At 61.4% G+C, this 18,398-nt stretch overlaps 2 protein-coding genes and 1 long non-coding RNA gene across 3 annotated transcripts in view; all 3 read left to right on the forward strand.

The window, feature by feature from the left end:
- SRRM3 (serine/arginine repetitive matrix 3) overlaps positions 1-4,783 on the forward strand; it is a 55,674-nt gene extending 50,891 nt beyond the window's left edge. Inside the window, exons 12-15 of the mRNA XM_059037233.2 lie at positions 353-723; positions 1,241-1,465; positions 1,546-1,683; positions 3,305-4,783. Coding sequence (XP_058893216.1) covers positions 353-723; positions 1,241-1,465; positions 1,546-1,683; positions 3,305-3,518 — 948 coding nt within the window. The 3' untranslated portion in view covers positions 3,519-4,783. The remainder of the gene's footprint in view (positions 1-352; positions 724-1,240; positions 1,466-1,545; positions 1,684-3,304) is intronic.
- Positions 4,784-8,338: 3,555 nt separating this feature from the next.
- LOC131740908 (uncharacterized) lies at positions 8,339-10,066 on the forward strand. Its single transcript, XR_009331024.2, has 2 exons — positions 8,339-9,109; positions 9,805-10,066. It is a non-coding gene; the product is annotated as an uncharacterized lncRNA (long non-coding RNA).
- A 2,629-nt stretch (positions 10,067-12,695) lies between these two features.
- Positions 12,696-14,400, forward strand: HSPB1 (heat shock protein family B (small) member 1). The gene is made up of 3 exons (XM_059037279.2): positions 12,696-13,242; positions 13,933-13,996; positions 14,088-14,400. The coding sequence occupies exons 1-3, from the start codon at positions 12,891-12,893 to the stop codon at positions 14,275-14,277; spliced, it is 606 nt and encodes a 201-aa protein (XP_058893262.1). The 5' UTR covers positions 12,696-12,890; the 3' UTR covers positions 14,278-14,400.
- Positions 14,401-18,398: the final 3,998 nt, after the last annotated feature.

Below are 18,398 nucleotides of genomic sequence, written 5' to 3' on the forward strand. Positions count from 1 at the left end.
CAGGCGCGGGGAACCGTGTGTGCGATGCTCCGGGACTGGCAGCCCCCGGCCTGGGCCCGGTGAAAGCCCCCTCTCCTTCTCTCCCCCCACCCCGCCCGCCCACTCTCTCCCCCTCGGCCTCTCGCTCCTTCTCTGCATCTGTCCTCCCTCTCTCTGTCTCTCCTCCTTTCCTGTCTCCGCTCTGTCTCTCTGCTTCTCTAACCTCTCCCCGTCTCTTTCCTCTCGGCTCTGCCTCTGCCTCTCCCCCTCTGGATTCTCCGTCTCCTCTGTCTCTCCGTCTCTGCCCGCCTCTGTCGCCCTCTCCGTCCCCTCTCCACCCCCTACGTGCCCTCTCTGCCTCTCTCCCCGTCAGAAGCCCAGCTCGCCCTCGCCCAGGGCCCGCGACCAGGCGGAGGCCGGCGTAGCGACGCCGCCCGCGCGGGGGAAGGAGAGCCCGAGCCCGCGCTCAGCGCCGTCGTCGCAGGGCAGAGGAGGCCGCGCGGGCGGCGGGGCGGCCAGGCGGCGGCGGCGGCGACGGCGGCGGCGGCGGCGGAGGCGGCGGCGCTCGCGGTCCTCGGCGTCCGCGCCCCGCCGCAGGGGCCGCCGGCGCGCCCGGCCCGCGCCGGCCCGGGGCTCGTCGCGCTCGCTCAGCAGGGCCCGCTCCAGCAGCGACTCGGGCGGCGGCGCCCCCAGCCCCGGGCCCGAGCCCGGCTCCGAGCGAGGTCACGGCGGGCACGGGAAACGGTGAGCGGGCTCGGCCCCTGGGACCCGCACGGGCTCCCCTCCCCCACCCCTCGCCCCACCGAGCCCTCTCCCCTCCCCGGTCATACCCCCTCCCCGCGCACTGAGCGCCCCACCACTGACCCCTCTCCCCGCAGCGGACCTGTCCACGCGCCCCCGCGCTAAGATCCAGATCCTCCTCCCACAACAGAGCACCCTCCTCCCGTACTCGCCCCCCCACCCCCCGATCACTCTCCCTCGACAGCACGGAACAGCTTCTTCCTCACTGATTCCTCTCCCCCAACCAGAGCCCCCTTCCCTCCTCCGGGAACCTCTCCCCGACCCCCAACACAACATCCTCGGTCCGCACTAACCCCATAGAACCCCTTCCCCTCCTGAGTCCTTTCCCCCCCAAGGCGCCCACTCACTCTCCCTAAGTGAGCCCTTCCCTGTCACCGGGCCCCCCTCCGCCCGCTCCTCCCCTGCCCGGGGCCCACTGTCTCCCAGCTGAGCCCCCCCTGTCGCCGTGCCCCTCCTCCAGGGCCAAGGAGAGGCCCCCGCGCGCCCGGCCCGCCAGCACCTCCCCGTCCCCGGGCGCGCACGGCAGGCACGGCGGCCCGGAGGGGAAGAGCTCGTCGCGCAGCCCGGGCCCGCACCCTCGCTCGTGGAGCTCCAGCCGCTCGCCCTCCAAATCCCGCTCGCGCTCCGCGGAGAAGAGGGCCCGCAGCCCCAGCCGCTCGCCGTCGCCCAAGAAAACCGTGGGCCGGTAAGTGCGGGCCCAGGGGTGGCGGCGGGACCGGCCGGGGCTGCCGGGCCGCGTCGCTCATCTCAGGCCGGGCCCCGCAGGGACAAGGACGGCGAGGGCCGCGCGAGGCACGCCGAGGCCGAGGCCGCCCGAGCCCGGCGCCGCTCCCGCAGCTACTCGCCCATCCGCAAGCGGCGCCGGGACTCGCCCAGCTTCATGGAGCCGCGGCGCATCACCAGGTACGGAGGGGCCGGGGCCGGGCCGCGGGGACCTTGGGGGTCCTCGACCAACCGCACCTGGTGCGGGGAGGGGAGGGCGCCGAAGGAGAGAAGTTGAGGGGTGGGAGAGGGAAGAGGGCGCTCAGGCTAGGACTGAGGTGCGGGGCAGGGGTTGGGACCCGAGAGGTAGAGGTGCAGGCTCACTGCGGGGAGGGAGGCCTCCAGAAGGGAAGCGTCCTGAGGGCCATGGAGCGGGGGCGGGGGGGGGGGGCGGGGGCGGGTCTGGGGTCTGGGTACAGCAGCAGGCAAGGAGTTCAGCTCTGGAAGATTCCAGCCATCCCTCTTGGAGCCCCTCCCTCCTCCTGCCCTCCCCACATTCATCTCCTGGCAATGATGTGTCCTTTTCTCCTTCATCTCAAGGTCCAGCCTGCTGAGTGGCCTGTGGCCAGCCTGGGGGCCGGGTGGACCCCCTCTCCACAGGCTGCAGGGGAGATGCCCATGTGAGCTGACTGGCTCTGCTCAGCTGTCTGTCTGCCTCTCCTTTTCTCACTAAGCTCTCTGCTCACTTCCCAGTCCCCTGGGGAATTTGGAGGAGGGGGCACCGGCAGTCTGTGCTCTGGGGCAGCTGTGAGGGGAACCGGCCCCTCCCACTTTGCCCACACAGTCTGCTGGGACTGGAGGCTCTGGGCCTGGGTCACCAGGTGAGACGATGGTCTGCATTTGTGGAAATCACCCTGCAGCCCTAGATCCCCGACATGGGGTAGAGGGCCACAGGCAAAATTCTGAGCCCAGCTCTGCCCTGGCCTTGCTGGGCCGCCATGGGAGATCAGCGTGCCTCTCTGGGCCTCAGTTCTCACATCAGAGCTAGAGGCCAGGCTGCCAGGCTTGGGACCCCCCCCCCCAGATACCCACTTAAGCAGGGGGTCCTAAGCCTCCACAGCTTCCACCTGGCACCCGCTTCAGCCCCCTCCCAGGCTGCCTCCTCCTCCTCCCACTAACATACACCTGTTTTCTTCCTCAGAATTAACCCCACGCAATGGGGCATTGTCGCCCCCTTAACTCTGTTTTCTTTTCTCTGGGTCACAGTCTCCTGGCTTCAAACTAACTCCGGGCCAGCGGGAGGTAGCTGAGTGAGGAGTGGGGCCGGCAGGCCTGGGCCAGGCCCTTGGGCATGGGCAGCAGTGGCCAGGGGGCTCCTCTTGTTCTCTCTGAGTGACCTGAGAACCAAAATCCTCCATCCCGTGGGGAACAAAGAAGCAGGAATGGGCCATATTCGCAAAGCCTCCCACGCACAGAAGCCACTGCTTAGCTTGGCTGGTGTGAGTTGTCTACACTTAAAAGTTGCATCTATTCAACAAATTTTTATTGAGCACCTACTCCAGTCAAGCAGAGACCTGGTCCCCTTTCCCTGCAGACAAGTGAGGAAAAACAAAGTGATCAACATGAAATTGGACCACTGCATGTCCAGTCTTGCTGGGGCAGGGGTGGAGGCGGGGAGAATTCCAAGGTCAAGGCTCAGGGGAAACTGAGGCAGGGAAGCCCTGGCCACTGCTGGGGAGGGGCTCAGGGCCTGAGTGAGGGCCCAGGACTGGCACAGCTCAGGGCCTTGGCTGGCCTGTAATCAGCTCTTCCCTCCCGGCAGTGCCCGAAAGCGTCCCATCCCCTACTACCGGCCCAGCCCCTCGTCCTCCTCCAGCTGCCTGAGCAGCGACTACTCAAGCCGGAGCCCCAGCCCGGGCCACAGCCACGGAAGCTACAGCAGCCGCAGTCGGACCCGCAGCCGCACTCGCAGCCCTTCCCGGACCCCCAGTCCCAGCTACCACAGCCGGAGCAGCTCAGAGAGCGGGGGCTTCTGAGCCCAGCAGACCCAGTTTCGTGCCCCCTGGCACAGGGAGAGGCGAGGGGTCAGGACCCAGGAGCCGCAGGGGGCCTGCACCCCACTGCTACAAAGAGGTGCCGGGTCCAGGGAAGACCTTGAGGGCGGGGGCCCTGAAGACAAAGAGGAGCTGGATTCTGCTGCTTCCAGAGGCCCCGCCCTCACCTCCTGCCCACCCACCATGTCCAGGGAACAAAGAGCCGTTTCGAACACAGGGATCACCCTGCCCCGCTTCCTGCTTGATGCCAGCTCACCAGGCTGGGGGCCTCAGCTCAGTGGACCCAGGGACACCTTTGACGGTGCCAGACCTGGGAGCCTCCCCTGCCACCACATAGGACCCTCAGCTCCTCTCTACCACTGGGCGGACACGGAGATGGGAAGGCAAGTCGCGGCTAAGTTAGACAGGAGGAAGAATGGCCTGACCCTGGGTGCACCACCATCCGGGCTGAGGAGCAACTTCCTTCCAGCCGGCTGCGGGCTGGAGGCTGGCCCCAGAGCCCTCCCAGACCCCTCCCCCCGGCCCAGGATGCCCAGACTGGGTGGGCCCCTAAGCCCCAGCCTGTGGGGCCAGGGAGCTCACCGTTGGTCGCACGTCTCCAGGCCAGGCTCTCCCCTCCAGCCCTCGCCCCGTGCCCTGGGCCAAGGCCACGCCAGCCAGGCCTTCTGCATGACGCGAGGTGGGATATACAGACCACAGCTGCATCTGACCCGGAGATCAAAAGGCGTTCGGGTCAGGAGGCGGAAGAGAGAAGCCGTAGATGGAGGAGGAGCCTGTGAGGGGAAGAGCAATGCAGGCGTCTGACTGAGCAGGCCTCGGGGAGTCCCGGCGTGCCCAGTGGCTGGGACCTGGGCCGGATGGCAGCAGGCCGAGGATGACGTGCCCTTTGGGGCTGCCCAAGGGAGCAGGGAGCCAAAGGGAGCGCTTCCTCCTCCTCTTCCAGAGAGGGGTGCCACACCCCTTGGAAGAAAGGGTAGAATCTAGACTGTGGGCCTTGGCCTGGGGCATGGATGGGGAAGCAGCTGCCCCCAGCTCTCTACTGCTGCTCCCAGCCCCCTCCTCCTGGGGCCCTCAGGGATCTCACGAAGTCTTCCTTGGCCCAACGGGGCAGATGCCCTGGGCTCTGGTGGGGGGAGGGGTCTGGGGTCTGGTCCGGGTTCCCCCTCTGTTTCCCCCTCCTTCTCCGCGGTGCGGATACAAATTGGACTCTAATAATAAACACTTGGTGCCCGGATGGCAGGTGGTGAGACCAGGCCTCTGTGGATTTGGGTACCTGGGGAGTGTGGGGAAGGCAGAGGGTCCTGGGGTCCTTGCCTCTGAGAAATGAGGGAGACTCAAGACTCCTCGGGATCAGGAGAAGAGCTGGCACCAAGGGACCAGGACCCAGCACGTCCACCTCGTGTCTCCACACATGAGTCTGTGGAGCCTGCAGCTTGGTGGGGAGAAAAACAGGGACCCAAAAAGGCCTTCTTCCTAGCCGGGAGGCCCTGTGGGCTTTGAATACCCCCATTCCGCCCAACGCCCAGACACCCAGCCTTGCTTCAGCGGTGAACGGGGGACAGGACAGGCCCACGCGCAGGACCCTCCATAGCGGCGGAGTGTCCGGAACAGCTGGTACACGGCGCAGAGCAGCACTGGCTGTGAATGGAGGCTCCACGCGGGGCTGTGAGGAAGCCGAAAGGGGGTGTTGGCCTCAGAGTGGGCGGCACAGGGCCTGCCACAGCGCGAGTCATAAGTGGCCGCTTAAAAGAAAACACCGCGTGTCCAGCCCCGATGGGCGCTAGGATGGGGATTGGGAAGGGAGAGCTTGGTGTGGCTTTTTACTCTTTAAGAGCTACTCACACTGTCTTTCCTTCTTTTGTAGCGATCTAAACCGACGCACACATTCTCCTCCCTCCTCCTCCTCCTCCTCCTCCCCATCTTCTTTTCTTTTAGAGTGGCAGATCTTAACCTTGCTTTGAAGCAGCTGCTCTTTGGGAATCTGATGGAAGTTGGGAACCCTTTCCTCAGAAGAATGTGCGCACGCCCACCATCTGTAGGCAACTTCAGACCTCACAGACACTGCAATCCTTTAGGGCTCCACAGGTCAAGAACCCTGGCCCACCTCTACTGAGAGGGCAGCGGACGTGGCCACGGCTCTGGGCTGCGCGTACCACGACACAGGGGATGTCCTTGGTCTGGTCTGGGCTGCAGAGCAGGGGTGCCGTGCTCTGAAGGCTATGGCTGTGTCAGCACATGAACGCTCTCTAGTTTCTATTCCCTCAGACCGGAAGGGGCACCTGAGGAGGCCTTTGGCCAGCGGCTCTGTTTCTGATCTGAGGAAGCTGGTCAAAGAAGTGTCAGTGATCTCTTTAATGCTTTACACAGGTTCAGCAAAACTAGGCCTCAGGCTGGGAGTTCCCTGGCGGTCCAGTGGATAAGACTTCATGCTTCTGACACAGGTGGCACGGGTTCGATCCCTGGTCGGGGAACTAAGATCCTGCACGCCACGTGGCACGGCCAAAAAAAAAAAAAAAAAAACAGCTGGGTAGGGGTTGGGGCTATAGGGAAAGCAGACTTGGCCCTGCTCTGGAGATGCCACCTCTTGGAGCGGATGGGGGCATGAAACATACCCCAAGGTGGGCATGAAAGTTCAGCCTGTCTCACACGAGCCCAAAGCTACCCCTTCCCCTTCCCCCCTTCCATTCCGTTCACTGCCCAGCCGGACCGCCTTCCTCATCTGCACCCCGCAGCCAGGCTGCAACCAGGTGACCAGGCAGTTCCACTTCCTTTTCTGCCCCACCCCCACTCCCGGCCTCTAACCACGACCCCTCCTAGGCCCACCTCCTCACCAGCTGGCCTGCCTAGGTCTGTCTGGCCCCATCCAGTCCAACCCACCATATCTACAATTCAAATCTGACCATTCCCTCCCTCTTTCCATACTTGCTTACTCAACACCTACTATGTGCCATGCCCAGTTCCTGGCTCTGAGGACACAGTGTGGAATTAAGGAAACAGAACTCCCCACCATGAGGATCCCGTGACCACGTCCCCCAGCTCGTAGCACTTGGAAGGCCTTCCGAATGGCCAATGGCTCCACCTGGAATTGCCATCCTCTCCCGCCGCCACCCTCCAACCTCGGCTCCCACCACTGTCCTTGACTCCAGCGGACCCTCCTCCCCGGGCCCCCTCGGCCCCAATGCATGCCCTCTCCACCTCCACAGGTTCCCGAGAGCTCATGGCTCCAGGCCCAGCTCGGCTGCCTCCTCCTGGGAGCCTTCCCATCCCCAGCTGCAGCGGCCACTCCCGCCTCTGGATTCGTCCAGCCCTAGGTCTGTTCCTGCCTTTAGGGTATCAAGCTCTTGATCTAGTTATTTGTTGGCGGGTCTCTCTCTCCCTGAATCTGTGAGCTTCTGGAGCCCAGGCCATGCCTTCTTATCTATGCATTCCCCAAACAGTCACCCTTAAGATGTCTGTTGAATGAGTGAAGGAGTGAACGAGGCAACTATGGCATGAGGAGGGGTTCCAGCAACCGTGGGGGAGGGTGGAGACCGAAGGCATGGTGGCAGCAGGAAGACCCCAGAGGGCGACAGAGAGAGAGGAACAAAAACTGCTGCTTGGCGGCGCGCCGGAAGGGCTACACACCAGGCCTGGACAGAGAGGAGAGATTCCTGGGGGAGGATCCATGGCAGCCTGGAAGCCTGAAGCTCTCGTCCTCAGCACCTCCCTGGCTACCTGGCGCCCGCTCCGCTGAGAAGGACAGGGAGGGCACCAGGCCCCTGTCCCTCCCGCAGACGGAGGGTTAAGACTGAACTCTTCTGCTCTTACCTTGGGAAAAGGGAAAAACACTGGAAGGCAGGCAGGAAAACAGGAAATTCCAATTCTATGTCGGGTAACAAGGAGGGGGAGACGGGGGCAGGAGTGGGGGAACCTTGGCTAGATGTGGCATTTGGGGCATAGGACGTCCTCTCCTCACCTCTCTCTCTGCACTTGGGGCCTCAGGGACCCCTCCATCCTTCCCCTCCCCGCACACACAGCAGCCAGGAGGCTGGACAAGGCTTTCCCGGGTCCTGGCAAATTCGCCCCTTTTTCTTCATCTGTTTCCTACAGCCCCAGACCCAGGGTAGCAAGTCACAAATGCACAGGCCCAATTTGGGGGTCCCAGCTGACTACCCCCCTCCCCTGCCTCTCTGCGGTGCTCTTGGAAGCCCCCTGGCCTACTCCCCCCCACCCTCCCACCCCCGCCTCTCTCAGCCGAGGGCATATTCAGCAGACCGACCTTATCACCAGGCGCCTACCCTTCCTTTGCCAAGGGCCCCTCCACCTGAGAAAGGCTCTCAGGACACCCAGCACGGGAGGGCGCTCCAGCCACAGGGCCTCCCACCTCCATGGCCACCACAGGGGATGCCCCATCTCCACATCCTCCCTCATCCTCTGTCTCGACTCACCATATACACATCCCCGGGGTGGGGTGGGGGGTCGTGGGGGATGGGGGAGAGTAGAGAGTGGCGGAGAAACTGTTGATTCACCAGCGCTGGAAGGAGCCTTCGAGAACATCCAGTCCGATGGTCTCATCGTACAGATGAAGAAAATGAGTCACACAGGCCGGCCGTTGGCCAAGGTCACAGAGTTAGAGACATATACGTCCCCAGACTCCCAAGCTAGACAGATTCTTTCTACTGGACAGCAGGGCGAGAGAGGTAGAAGGATGGATCCCCAACCCTCCCGCCCGGCCCCTCCCCGGCACCCCTTCAGCAGTGATGGAGGCGAGGTGACCCCAAGGCCAGCCAGAAGCCGAAGGCCTAGGAGATGGGTTTTGGGAAATGGACTCCCGGAGGGGCAGTGTCTAGACACTTCCAGAAAGATCCAGAGCCCCCCCACCCCCATGCACCCTAATACGGCTGCCCACATTCTTAGTTCCCAGCAGGCCCAGCGGCTGGCACTTCATCAGCTGTTAGGCCTCTCCCGGGAGATTGGCCAGCTGCCTGAACACTCTCGCACTTTCTGAGGCTGGGCCAGGGAGGGAAGGGCTGTGGCAGCTGGAGTTGGCAAAAGCCTGCCGAGGGAGTGGCTAGTGTGGCCAAGTGCTCAGGCGCAGGGCCAGGCCAGGAAGCTGGGAGGCTGTTCTGGAAGCTGCGGCAGAGTAACGGAGCCTCTGGGGCTAGGGATAGGGGAAGGGCCTCTGATTAAGGAATCCCTGCCGCGTCCTCCTGCTCCCCAGCCCCTTGGCTTCTGGGAGATCCCTGCGGGTGGCATTGTCCTCTTAGTCGCAGAAAAACTACCCCTGGGAGCTCAGTACCCTAGAGGAAGGGTGCTTGGTCAGGGCTGGAAGTGCACCCAGAGAGGCTGGCCCAACCCTCCCTGTCCCACAGGTAACCCTGGGCTGCACACCTCACGCTGGGCCTGCAAGCCACAGCCCACGGCCCCCCCCCACTGGGCTGCCTGGGAAGTCTTCCCCCTGCCGGATAAAGAGGCAGGAGGCCTGGGTTCCAATCCAGCTTTGTGACCTTGGGGCAGTTGTGACTCTGTTTTCTCATCTCCAGGATGGGACTCTGATAAGATACTCGAACATGCTATAAAGCACATACAACCAGGTAATTCTCATTAATCGAAGTCTCAATATCCAAAATTAAAGGCCCTCTTTCCTTAGTAACAACGAACACTTCTAAGCACCAGGCACTTCACGGGACTTATCATGTTATAGATTCACCGCAGCCCTGCAAGATGGGTGTGTTTAAAAAAAAAAAGATGGGTGTGTTTTAAAAAAAAAAAGATGGGTGTGTTATTAGCTATGTCTTGCAGATGGGGACGTGCCAGCTCAGAGAGGTCACCAGGCCAGTAAACAGCAGCAGGTTCAAGCCCAGCCTTGTCTGGCTCCAAAGCCCAGTTTCTCCTCCACCCCTACCCCTTCTTACTACCACCCAGAGCTACCCAGTTCCCCTCCCTTGTGATTGGCAGCTCTGATCTGAGAGTCCCTCGAGAAATGACCCATTGAAGATGGAAGTGGAGAATTCCCTGGCAGTTCAGTGGTTAGGACTCCACACTTTTGTTGTAGCAAAAATAGAAATGAGACTTTTCTGATAAACAGGAAAATAAGGAAACAATGAACAGGCTGGGGAAACAACATAAACAGGCCTGAAAGAGTTAAGCAATCTTGGTTATTCTTTAGCTGTTACTACTAACAAACACTTGTAGCTAGACTCGTCCTTCACAAAGATGATTGCTCTCTGACTCCATACAAATTACCCTTTGCAACTGGCATTTCTTCTCCCCCTACACTCCCCTGTAGCACTCTTCATTTCAGAGAGAAGGTCACGGGCCCATAACTTCAGGGACATCAGACCCGGTTGCTGAGCCACCCTATGCCAACTTTGGCCATGAATTTGCAGAAGAAAAGAAATGCAAGACCTATACCCCGGACTGCGAGCCCCACAACTAAAACCTTCCCCGATTCCCCAAGGAGGGGGCACAGTTCTTGAGGCGTTAGCCTACTGTGTCTTCCCTTTGCCTGGCAAAGAAAATTAAAAGCCTCTCTATTTCTTATCTTCCAATTCTCTGTCTCCGTATTTTTATCCAGCATCGGTGCCCAGGGAGCCAGATTTGGCAACACTTTCACTGCAGAGGGCCCGGGGTTCAATCCCTGGTTGGGGAACTAAGATCCCACAGGCCACCCCAAGCGTGATCAAAAAAAAAAAAAAAAAAGATGGATGTGAATTCTCAGTTCTGCTGCCTCCACCTCCATGGGCTGGGTGCTGGGGGTGGAGTCCTGGGTTGCACAACTTCCCCGAGCACGGAGGCAACAGTGATGAATCCTCCCCACCTTGGTTTCAGGCAAAATGAAGGGAGCTCTGAAGATAGCTTCTGTCTACAAGGTGTGGTGGCCAGGCAGGCAGCCCCCACCCAGAGCATGGCTGGGCCACACTTGAAGGCACCCATGATTACATTTGACAGCTCCCGCTAGGGTGGGGCCCCTGGGCTCCAGTCTGGGCCAAGGTGGGCAGGCAGGGACGCATGAGGGCCCTCCCTGGCTCCTGACCTCACCCTGACTTTAAGAGCTGGGGATAGGTGGGGCTGGGAGTGCCAGGGCGTGAAGGCCTGGGGCTTCCTGAAGCTGAGACCCTTGGGGGGCAGCGAGTAGCGCCCCATGGAGACTGGGCTCCTGACGTGATCCAGCAAGAGAGGCGGGGCAGAGGGCAGGCATCCAGTCTGCCTCGTCTCCTTGGCCCACGAGAGTTCCAGGTGCTTAGAGGCCTTTCCAGAGATGACCTCAGATTTGTGGCCCAACCCCAGCTCTTTCCCGATGGGGAGCAGGTGGGTAAGAAAGAAAGACATCTAGGAGTGCTCTCTCTTGAAGAGGAAATTGAGGCTCAGAGAGGGCATGAGACTTGTTGCTACCCCAGCTCATTTTTTTTTTCTTTAATTAATGAATTTATTTATTTTTGGCTGCGTTGGGTCTTTGTTGCTGCGCGGGCTTTCTCTAGTTGTGGCGAGCAGGGGCTACTCTTCCTTGCGGTGCGCGGGCTTCTCACTGCGGTGGCTTCTCTTGCTAAGGAGCACGGGCTCTAGGTGCACTGTCTTCTATAGTTGCAGCACGCGGGCTCAGTAGCTGTGGCTCGCGGGCTCAGTGGTTGTGGCTCACGGGCTCTAGAGCGCAGGCTCAGTAGTTGTGGCGCACGGGGTTAGTTGTTCCAGGGCATGTGGGATCTTCCAGGACCAGGGATCAAACCCGTGTGCCTTGCATTGGCAGGTGGATTCTTAACCGCTGCGCCACCAGGGAAGCCCTACCCCAGCTCAATGAGGTGAGTGGACTGGAGTCTGGCTTTTAGCCCCTCAGGTGTCCTGGGTGGGGTGGGGCAAGTCCTGCGTGGAACAGGCAGGAGTACAGCCTCAGCCCAGCCCCGGGAGACGGGCAGCAAACAGAGTGGGTCTCAGAAGCAGAGGAAGTAAGGGACTCCAAGGTGGGAGCCCCATGAGGGTAAGAGCCCTGAGCACTAGAGAGGCAAGAGCCTTACCCTGCTAGTGTCTTACAGGAGGCCGTAGGCCAGTCACCTAATCTCTCTGAACCTCAGTTTCCCCATCTAAAAAGGAGGGATAAAAAGACAGAAGTCAGGAGAAGGAAGGCTGGACTGGGGTCATGCCAATGAAGGCAGGAGAGAGAGGGAACGTTAGGATTATGGCAGGACCCTAGGGGCAGCATCCTGTCCCAGAGGTGGGAGGGGGGATGTGGATCCCATAGGTGGTCAGATAGGAGGTGGGGCAGGCCTCAGGCTTCAAGCAAGTTTGAAGGAGTTGTACTACCAGGAGCCCCCTCTCCCTTTGTGCTGTGGGAATATTAAACAAAAGGGGCTTTGAGATCATAATCTGCAAAGAGGAAAAGGAGACGCCTTGGCCCAAATCACACAAAAAATCACTGGCAAAACCCGATGAGAATCAAGGTTGCTGCATTTCAAGTTCCCTGTCCAGGGCTTCTCAAGAAAAATAGATATAATGGGGAGCTTTGACAGTAAACTTTCTCCTGACCCCCCTCAGCACGGGTCCTCAGGGTCTGTGATCTGGATCTGCCCCACTGGGAAGTCAAGGGGAAAACGGCCAAACCTACACACGCCACCGCCTCTGGAACAGGGAGACATACACGCTCTCTTTCCTCCCCACTCTTTCAACTCCAAGGAGCTAAGAATAACAATAATTCATTATCATGTACCGGGTCCAGGACTAAAATGTTTACTTGCATTAAGTGGCTGAATCCTCACACCAACCCAGTGATGGAAGCATTTTCATCATCATCATCATCATCCCCATTTTCCCGATGGGGAAACTGAGGCACAAAGACTCGCATTTGCACAAGTTCATCCAGTGAGTGGCAGGACCTGGATGTGAACTCAGGCGGTCTGGCTCCCGAGCCCACACTCCTAACCATGCTGCTTCTTAAGACATTATTTCAGACACCCTGGGGTCCAAATCCCGGCTCTGCATATTCCTAGCTGTGTGGCCTGGGACAAGCAGCCTGACCTCTCTTTCGGCTTTATCCTCCTGGACTGTCCACAGACCGCGGCCTAGCGGTTTAGCACCCAGGCCTGTGAGCGACCGGCAGCGGGCACTGCACCAGCACCGGGGCTCCAGTCATTTGTTTTCTCAAGCAAGAGAAGGTTCCAGATGTGGGTAGGGCCTTCCTCGCCCCGCCCCGCGCCCGGGTATGCAGTGGGGGGAATGCAGGGGGAGGGGCTGCTCCGGCCCGTCACTGCCATTAATAGCGACCTGAAACACGCCTGCTAAAAATACCCGGCTGGAGGCCCATAAAAGCGCTGCTGGGGTGGGGGCGCCCGACACTTCTCGCACTACTCCGAGCCTCAGCCGGACGCGCCCAGACCAGCCAGCATGGCCGAGCGCCGAGTCCCCTTCTCGCTCCTGCGGGGCCCCAGCTGGGACCCTTTCCGCGACTGGTACCCGGCCCACAGCCGCCTCTTCGACCAGGCCTTCGGGCTGCCCCGGCTGCCCGAGGAGTGGTCGCAGTGGCTGAGCCACAGCGGATGGCCGGGCTACGTGCGCCCTGTGTCCGCCGCCGCGATCGAGGGTCCCGCCTACAGCCGCGCGCTCAGCCGGCAGCTCAGCAGCGGCTTCTCGGAGATCCAGCAGACTGCCGACCGCTGGCGCGTGTCCCTGGACGTCAACCACTTCGCCCCCGAGGAGCTGACGGTCAAGACCAAGGACGGCGTGGTGGAGATCACTGGTGAGCCCCCCCGGGGACTGGGGGCGCCGGCCCCCGGCCTCTCGCCGGTCCTGGGGAGGAACCCTGGTCAGGGACCTGGGTTGAAATGCGGGGCGGGGGGCGGCGGGGGGGGGGGTTGGAAAGTGAAAACTTAGCAGAGGACCCGGGGGCAGAGCCCGGGGAGCGGGGCGGGCCTCCTTGCCCTGCCCCTGGCCTGTATCCCCTTCTCTGGAGTTGGGGGATGCTGGTAGCTCCTAATGGATCTTTTAGCCCTAAAGAGTCTCCGCTAAGGGAAGAAACGCCCCCTCCCAGCGGAGACCCCCACGGCCCCAGCCCCACCCCACCCCCAAGGGACCAGGTCTCCCCGCTCCCACCCGCGCCTACCCACGCCGGCCTAAGGTTGGTAGGAAGAGGGCGTCGCCGCCTGCGCCGCGCCGTCTCCGCCCCTAGCCCGTGTCCGCGGAGGGGGCGTGTGCGTGTGCCCGGCGCTGCGGGCCCCCCTTACCGCTCCCGAAGCCCCTGAACCGAACTTTCCAGAAGCTTCTGAGATCACGGGACAGCCAGGAGCACCCAAATCCCTTAGTCAGTCTTGCCTGTCCTGAGTGCTGGCCGCCAGGTGGGACGCGTTTGGATGTGCGCCAGCTGGAGGGGCCGCCCCTCCCTGCCTCCTCTGACCTCCTTCCCCACCCCCTCCACTCCCCTCTCCCTCAGGCAAGCACGAAGAGCGGCAGGACGAGCACGGCTACATTTCCCGGTGCTTCACGCGCAAATACACGTGAGTCCCGGCTCCAGAGGTTGGGGGGACGGGAGGAGAGCACAGGGACACACAGGTGTGTAATGCTTCTCCCCCCTTTCTGCGTGTCCAGGCTGCCCCCCGGGGTGGACCCCACCCAGGTCTCCTCCTCCCTGTCCCCCGAGGGCACGCTCACCGTGGAGGCCCCGTTGCCCAAGCCAGCCACCCAGTCGGCAGAGATCACCATCCCTGTCACCTTCGAGGCGCGCGCCCAGCTTGGGGGCCCAGAAGGTGGGAAGTCTGAACAGCCTGGAGACAAGTAAAGGCCCTAGGCCAGCTGCGCACCCCACAGTAGCCATCGCTGACCATCCCCACCCAGCAAACCTCTCTACTCTTTTGATATCTTTACCTTCCGTTTTTCTCAAATAAAGTTTGAAACAACTGCCTGCCACTGCCTCGGACCCTGGTGTGTTTGTGGAGACATAGGGGTTGGTGGTGGTTCACACGCTCATCGCCTTTGCTGAGGGCCTGCTGTGTGCCAAGACCCACGCTGGGCCCCGTGGGTACAGGTGTCCATCACAGGGCACAGCCCTGCCCTCCAGTCCCTCGTTTATTAAAAGAGAAACAGTCATTGTTTACGGCAATTAAACACCCCCAGGGCTTTAATTGGGGCTTCCCTGGTGGCGCAGTGGTTAAGAATCCATCTGCCAATGCAAGAGACACTGGTTGGAGCTCTGGTCTGGGAAGATCCCACATGCTGCGGAGTGACTAAGCTTGTGCACCACAACTACTGAGCCTGTGCTGTAGAACCCGCTTGCCGCAACTAGAGAAAAGCCCGCATCAAAGACCCGATGCAGCCATAAATAAATAAATAAATAAATAAATTCACGATAAAACAAACCAAGCCAGGGCCAGGTGTGGGATCCGAGGAAAGCAGGAGATGCACCTGGCCCTGGCTTAAGCACTCAGGAACACCTGGGCAGGGGGCAGGTAAGGGGGGACAGGACAGGGTCTAGGGAGGAGAGCTTCCTGGGAGCTCAGAGTTCCTTCCTGCCCTCCTCATAACTTCATTAATCCTGGGGAAGACGGGCAGGACCAGGTAGATGGTATGGGGGGGGGGGTGGCCACCCCAGGTGGCATTCTGAGGGGAGATTGGCCTCATCAAAGGACCTTTCCCGCCAGGCCAGGCCGTGCAGGTAGCAGGGGGCCTGGGTCCTCAGGCCTGAGGGTGCCCTGCAGAGAGCGAGGGCAGGTATGGCCCAGGTTTTGGTGGAAGAGAGGCAAAGACCTGCCAGGGGAAGCAGTGGCTGCAGGAGGGCCTGCCTTGACTGTCCCCGGCAGGAACACCCACACCTACCTCAGCCTTTGTCCTTGTCCTCCTCCCACCCTGTCCCCTGCCCGAGGAGGGTTCTGGGCTGGCTAGGGGAGGGAGAAAGTAGATGGGGGCTTTGGAGCCCAGTCTGAAAGTAGATGGGGAATTTTGAGACCCCAAATTCTCTCCACCAGCAAGGTCCCGGAGCCGGGGGCTATGGCCAGACACCTCTGGGCACATGGCCCTAGTTTGTCAGGGTCCCTGAGGGGAGCGACACCCACAGGGAGGGGCCTGGGGCACCCATACCCCACCTCTCACGCCGTCCAACTTCTCAGTTTCTCCTCCCTGGTGCGGGCTCCCTGTTGGGACACCACGATCTGGAGCAGGTGTAAAGCCAAAGGAGGGCCCCGCCGAACCTGGAAGGAGGCCAACAGGGAAGTAAACACCTGGAACAAGGACGGTGCCGGCCCGGCTGGCAGCACAGGTATGGGCCCGTTAGCCGGGACACCGCCGAGTCCACCCACCCTCCCACCTGGTTTCCTGAGCTCTGATCGCCTAAATCTTCCACCCTCTCCCCGAGACGCACACCCCCCACGTCTCAGATGTCTCCCGGATGCCTCCACGCTCCTGTGGCCACGACCAGAGTCAGCCTGTCCAGTTCTCACCCTTGCTCCGCTGGCCAGTGCCCTTGTGGCTGGCAACAGGATGGGCCTGACCTCCACGGGGGTGGCCGGGTGCCCCTATCTGGTCGGAGAGAGTGCAAGGCTGCCGGGCTGCCAGCTCCTCCACTGGTGCCCGGAACGTGTGGGAGAGCTAGTTCCAAGCCTTTGACCAGGTAATCCTCACATCAGCCCCAAGAAGAGGTGCGGTTACTGCTGCTTGACAACTGGGCAGTGAGCCTCAAAGAAGTGAAGAGGCTTGCCCAGGTTCACACAGCTCGTCCTGGAAGGGGCAGAGGACCATCTGCGTCGCCCCAGACACAAGAGGTCAGATTAACTCAGACACAAGGCTGGCAGGGGGGCTCCACAGCTGGAAGTGCTGCTGCATCAGGCTCCGTGGGGCCTCAGGAGGAGGACGGGGATGCAGCTGAACCTGGGGGCCAGGGCCACTCGAGGGGGCGAGGCTGCAAAATGGCCCGGAGAGAGCTACCCGGTCTCAGGCCCAGAGTCCAGGGCCATGGCCTGGGGTAGGCAGGGGTCAGCGCCTGGGTGCTGTCGGTGCTGTAGGAATGGAATATAGGTCCGGGGCTCAGGCCATCAGCTGGGGCACAAGGGAGGTAGGAAATGAAGAATTCAGTCCCTGCAAAGGAAACAGGCTGCAGGCTCCGTGGGAAACCAAAATAGGAGGTGAGGAAGCTGAGGCAGATGCCCTATAGGCGGCCTGGCCACACAGTGGGGGGCGGAGCAGAGGCAGGAGGGGAACCTGGGGCTGGGCTGGCCCTACGCCCAGAGCTCATCTCAGAAGATGTGGGATCTGGGCAGCACCTCTGGGCGGAGTGGTGGGTGGGGCAGGCTGGCTTAGGTCGGAGGGGTCTCCACGGGGAGAGACCAGTTCTGGATATTAAGATGCCTGGTGAGTCCCTGCCCTACGGATGTCCCCGGCCTCTCCAAGCCTTTCCCTGATTTTCAGTGGGTTCCTCTCTAAACGCCTCTGATGACATCCAGGTCTGCAGACTCAGACACTGGCCTCGGTTCAGTGAGTGCTAGCATCTGGGGCCCTCTGCTCAGCCGAACGGTGCCTGAGGGGCAATGCCCCCGCTCCAGGCCAGTGACAAAGGCGCCCTCAAGGACCTCAAACCCCTGTGGCGGCTGCTCCCCTCTCATCAGCTCCAGCTCCCCTAGGGATCCGTGGGGTGCACAGCTGCTCTCAGTCCCAGGCCGATCCCTGGCTCTCTCCTTTTCTCTCTCCCTCCCAGTTATGAAATCTGCCCTCCCTGTTGGCACCTTCTCTGGGCCCAGCACCCAGCCCGTAGGTCCAAGTCCCTGCTTGAGCTCAAGGGGGCAAGCGGAGGACACAGCCCAGTGACAAGCAGCATTCTACCATTAGAGAGGACCCAGGACAGCCTGCGGAGTCTCAGTGGAGCGGGAAAGAGGGATTTCCAAAGGTGACCCTTGTGTGACGCGCAAGGGGGAGTTGCATGGGCGAGGGCTGGAAGGCTGGTGTGGTCAGGCTGGAGGAGGGGCTGCAAGCAGGGAGGGTAAGTGAAGGAGGTGCGGGGGCCCCATCTTGGAGGGCACCGAAGGCCACGCTAAGTGCAGGCTAAGCAAAGGGTTTAAGCATCCCTGCTTTAGAAACAGGGTTCCAGACCTTAGAGCAGAGTGCTTGAGAGGGGCAGCCGTGAGGCACGGGCAGTGTGCTGCTGGGACGAAGTGGACATGGGTCCTGCCAGGGAGAGGGGGAGAAGGGGATCGCACGCCAGACGTGGCAGCGGCAGGCTCCGCAGTGTGGGGTGACACACCGGATGTCGGGGTGCTGGGGGGTGGGGGAAGGAGGGGACCTCTAAAGTCCTGAGCTCCCTGCCTGGGGCTTGCTGACTTCAGTCTCTACAAGGTCAAGCAGCCTCCAGACCTTGGCTGCTGGGGGAGTGAATTGTTTCCAGCTGCCCTCATCTTCCCTGCTACTGAATCAACCTGGGGTTTGCCAGGGAGGCTGCTCTGTGGCAAGGGTGGGGTGGGGAATAAAAGCTGCCCAGAGAATGGCTGCGGAGGATCCCAGCGCTGGATCCAAAGGGTATGGCCAGAGCACCTTGTGATGGGGGAGGGGCAACCAAGCGAAGGAAGAAGAGGAGGGTAGGGTTGGACTGGAGCCCCCGCCCAGGGTTGACCAGGAGGTTGACCATTAGTGACCCCACACCCCTGGCTGGCTGGCAGCCACACAAGCCCTATGTGCCCTGGCAGAGCCCAGGGCAGGGCAGAGATCAGCCTGGAGGGGGTTCTATCTGCTGGCCTTACCCCAGACCCCCTGCGTCTCTACACTACACCCAATCCCCATTTGCACACAGTGGGACCTGGGGGTTTGGGACAGCCCTGCAGCCAGGACTCGGCGCTGGGTCCAGACGTGCACAGCAGCGACTGAGCTCCAGCTCAGGACCAAAGCAGGGAAGGAGGATGCAGCATGGGTGAGGGCAGCTGG

Source organism: Kogia breviceps, chromosome 14 (genome assembly GCF_026419965.1).
Source record: "Kogia breviceps isolate mKogBre1 chromosome 14, mKogBre1 haplotype 1, whole genome shotgun sequence".
NCBI lineage: Eukaryota > Metazoa > Chordata > Mammalia > Artiodactyla > Physeteridae > Kogia > Kogia breviceps.

What these genes read in the sequence shown, in the direction of transcription:
- HSPB1 (XM_059037279.2), top strand. Translation starts at nt 12,891, where the DNA reads ATGGCCGAGCGCCGAGTCCCCTTCTCGCTCCTGCGGGGCCCCAGCTGG. An exon ending in CGGCGTGGTGGAGATCACTG is followed by an intron (nt 13,243 to 13,932) that starts GTGAGCCCCCCC and finishes CCTCTCCCTCAG; the next exon opens with GCAAGCACGAAGAGCGGCAG. An exon ending in TGCTTCACGCGCAAATACAC is followed by an intron (nt 13,997 to 14,087) that starts GTGAGTCCCGGC and finishes CTGCGTGTCCAG; the next exon opens with GCTGCCCCCCGGGGTGGACC.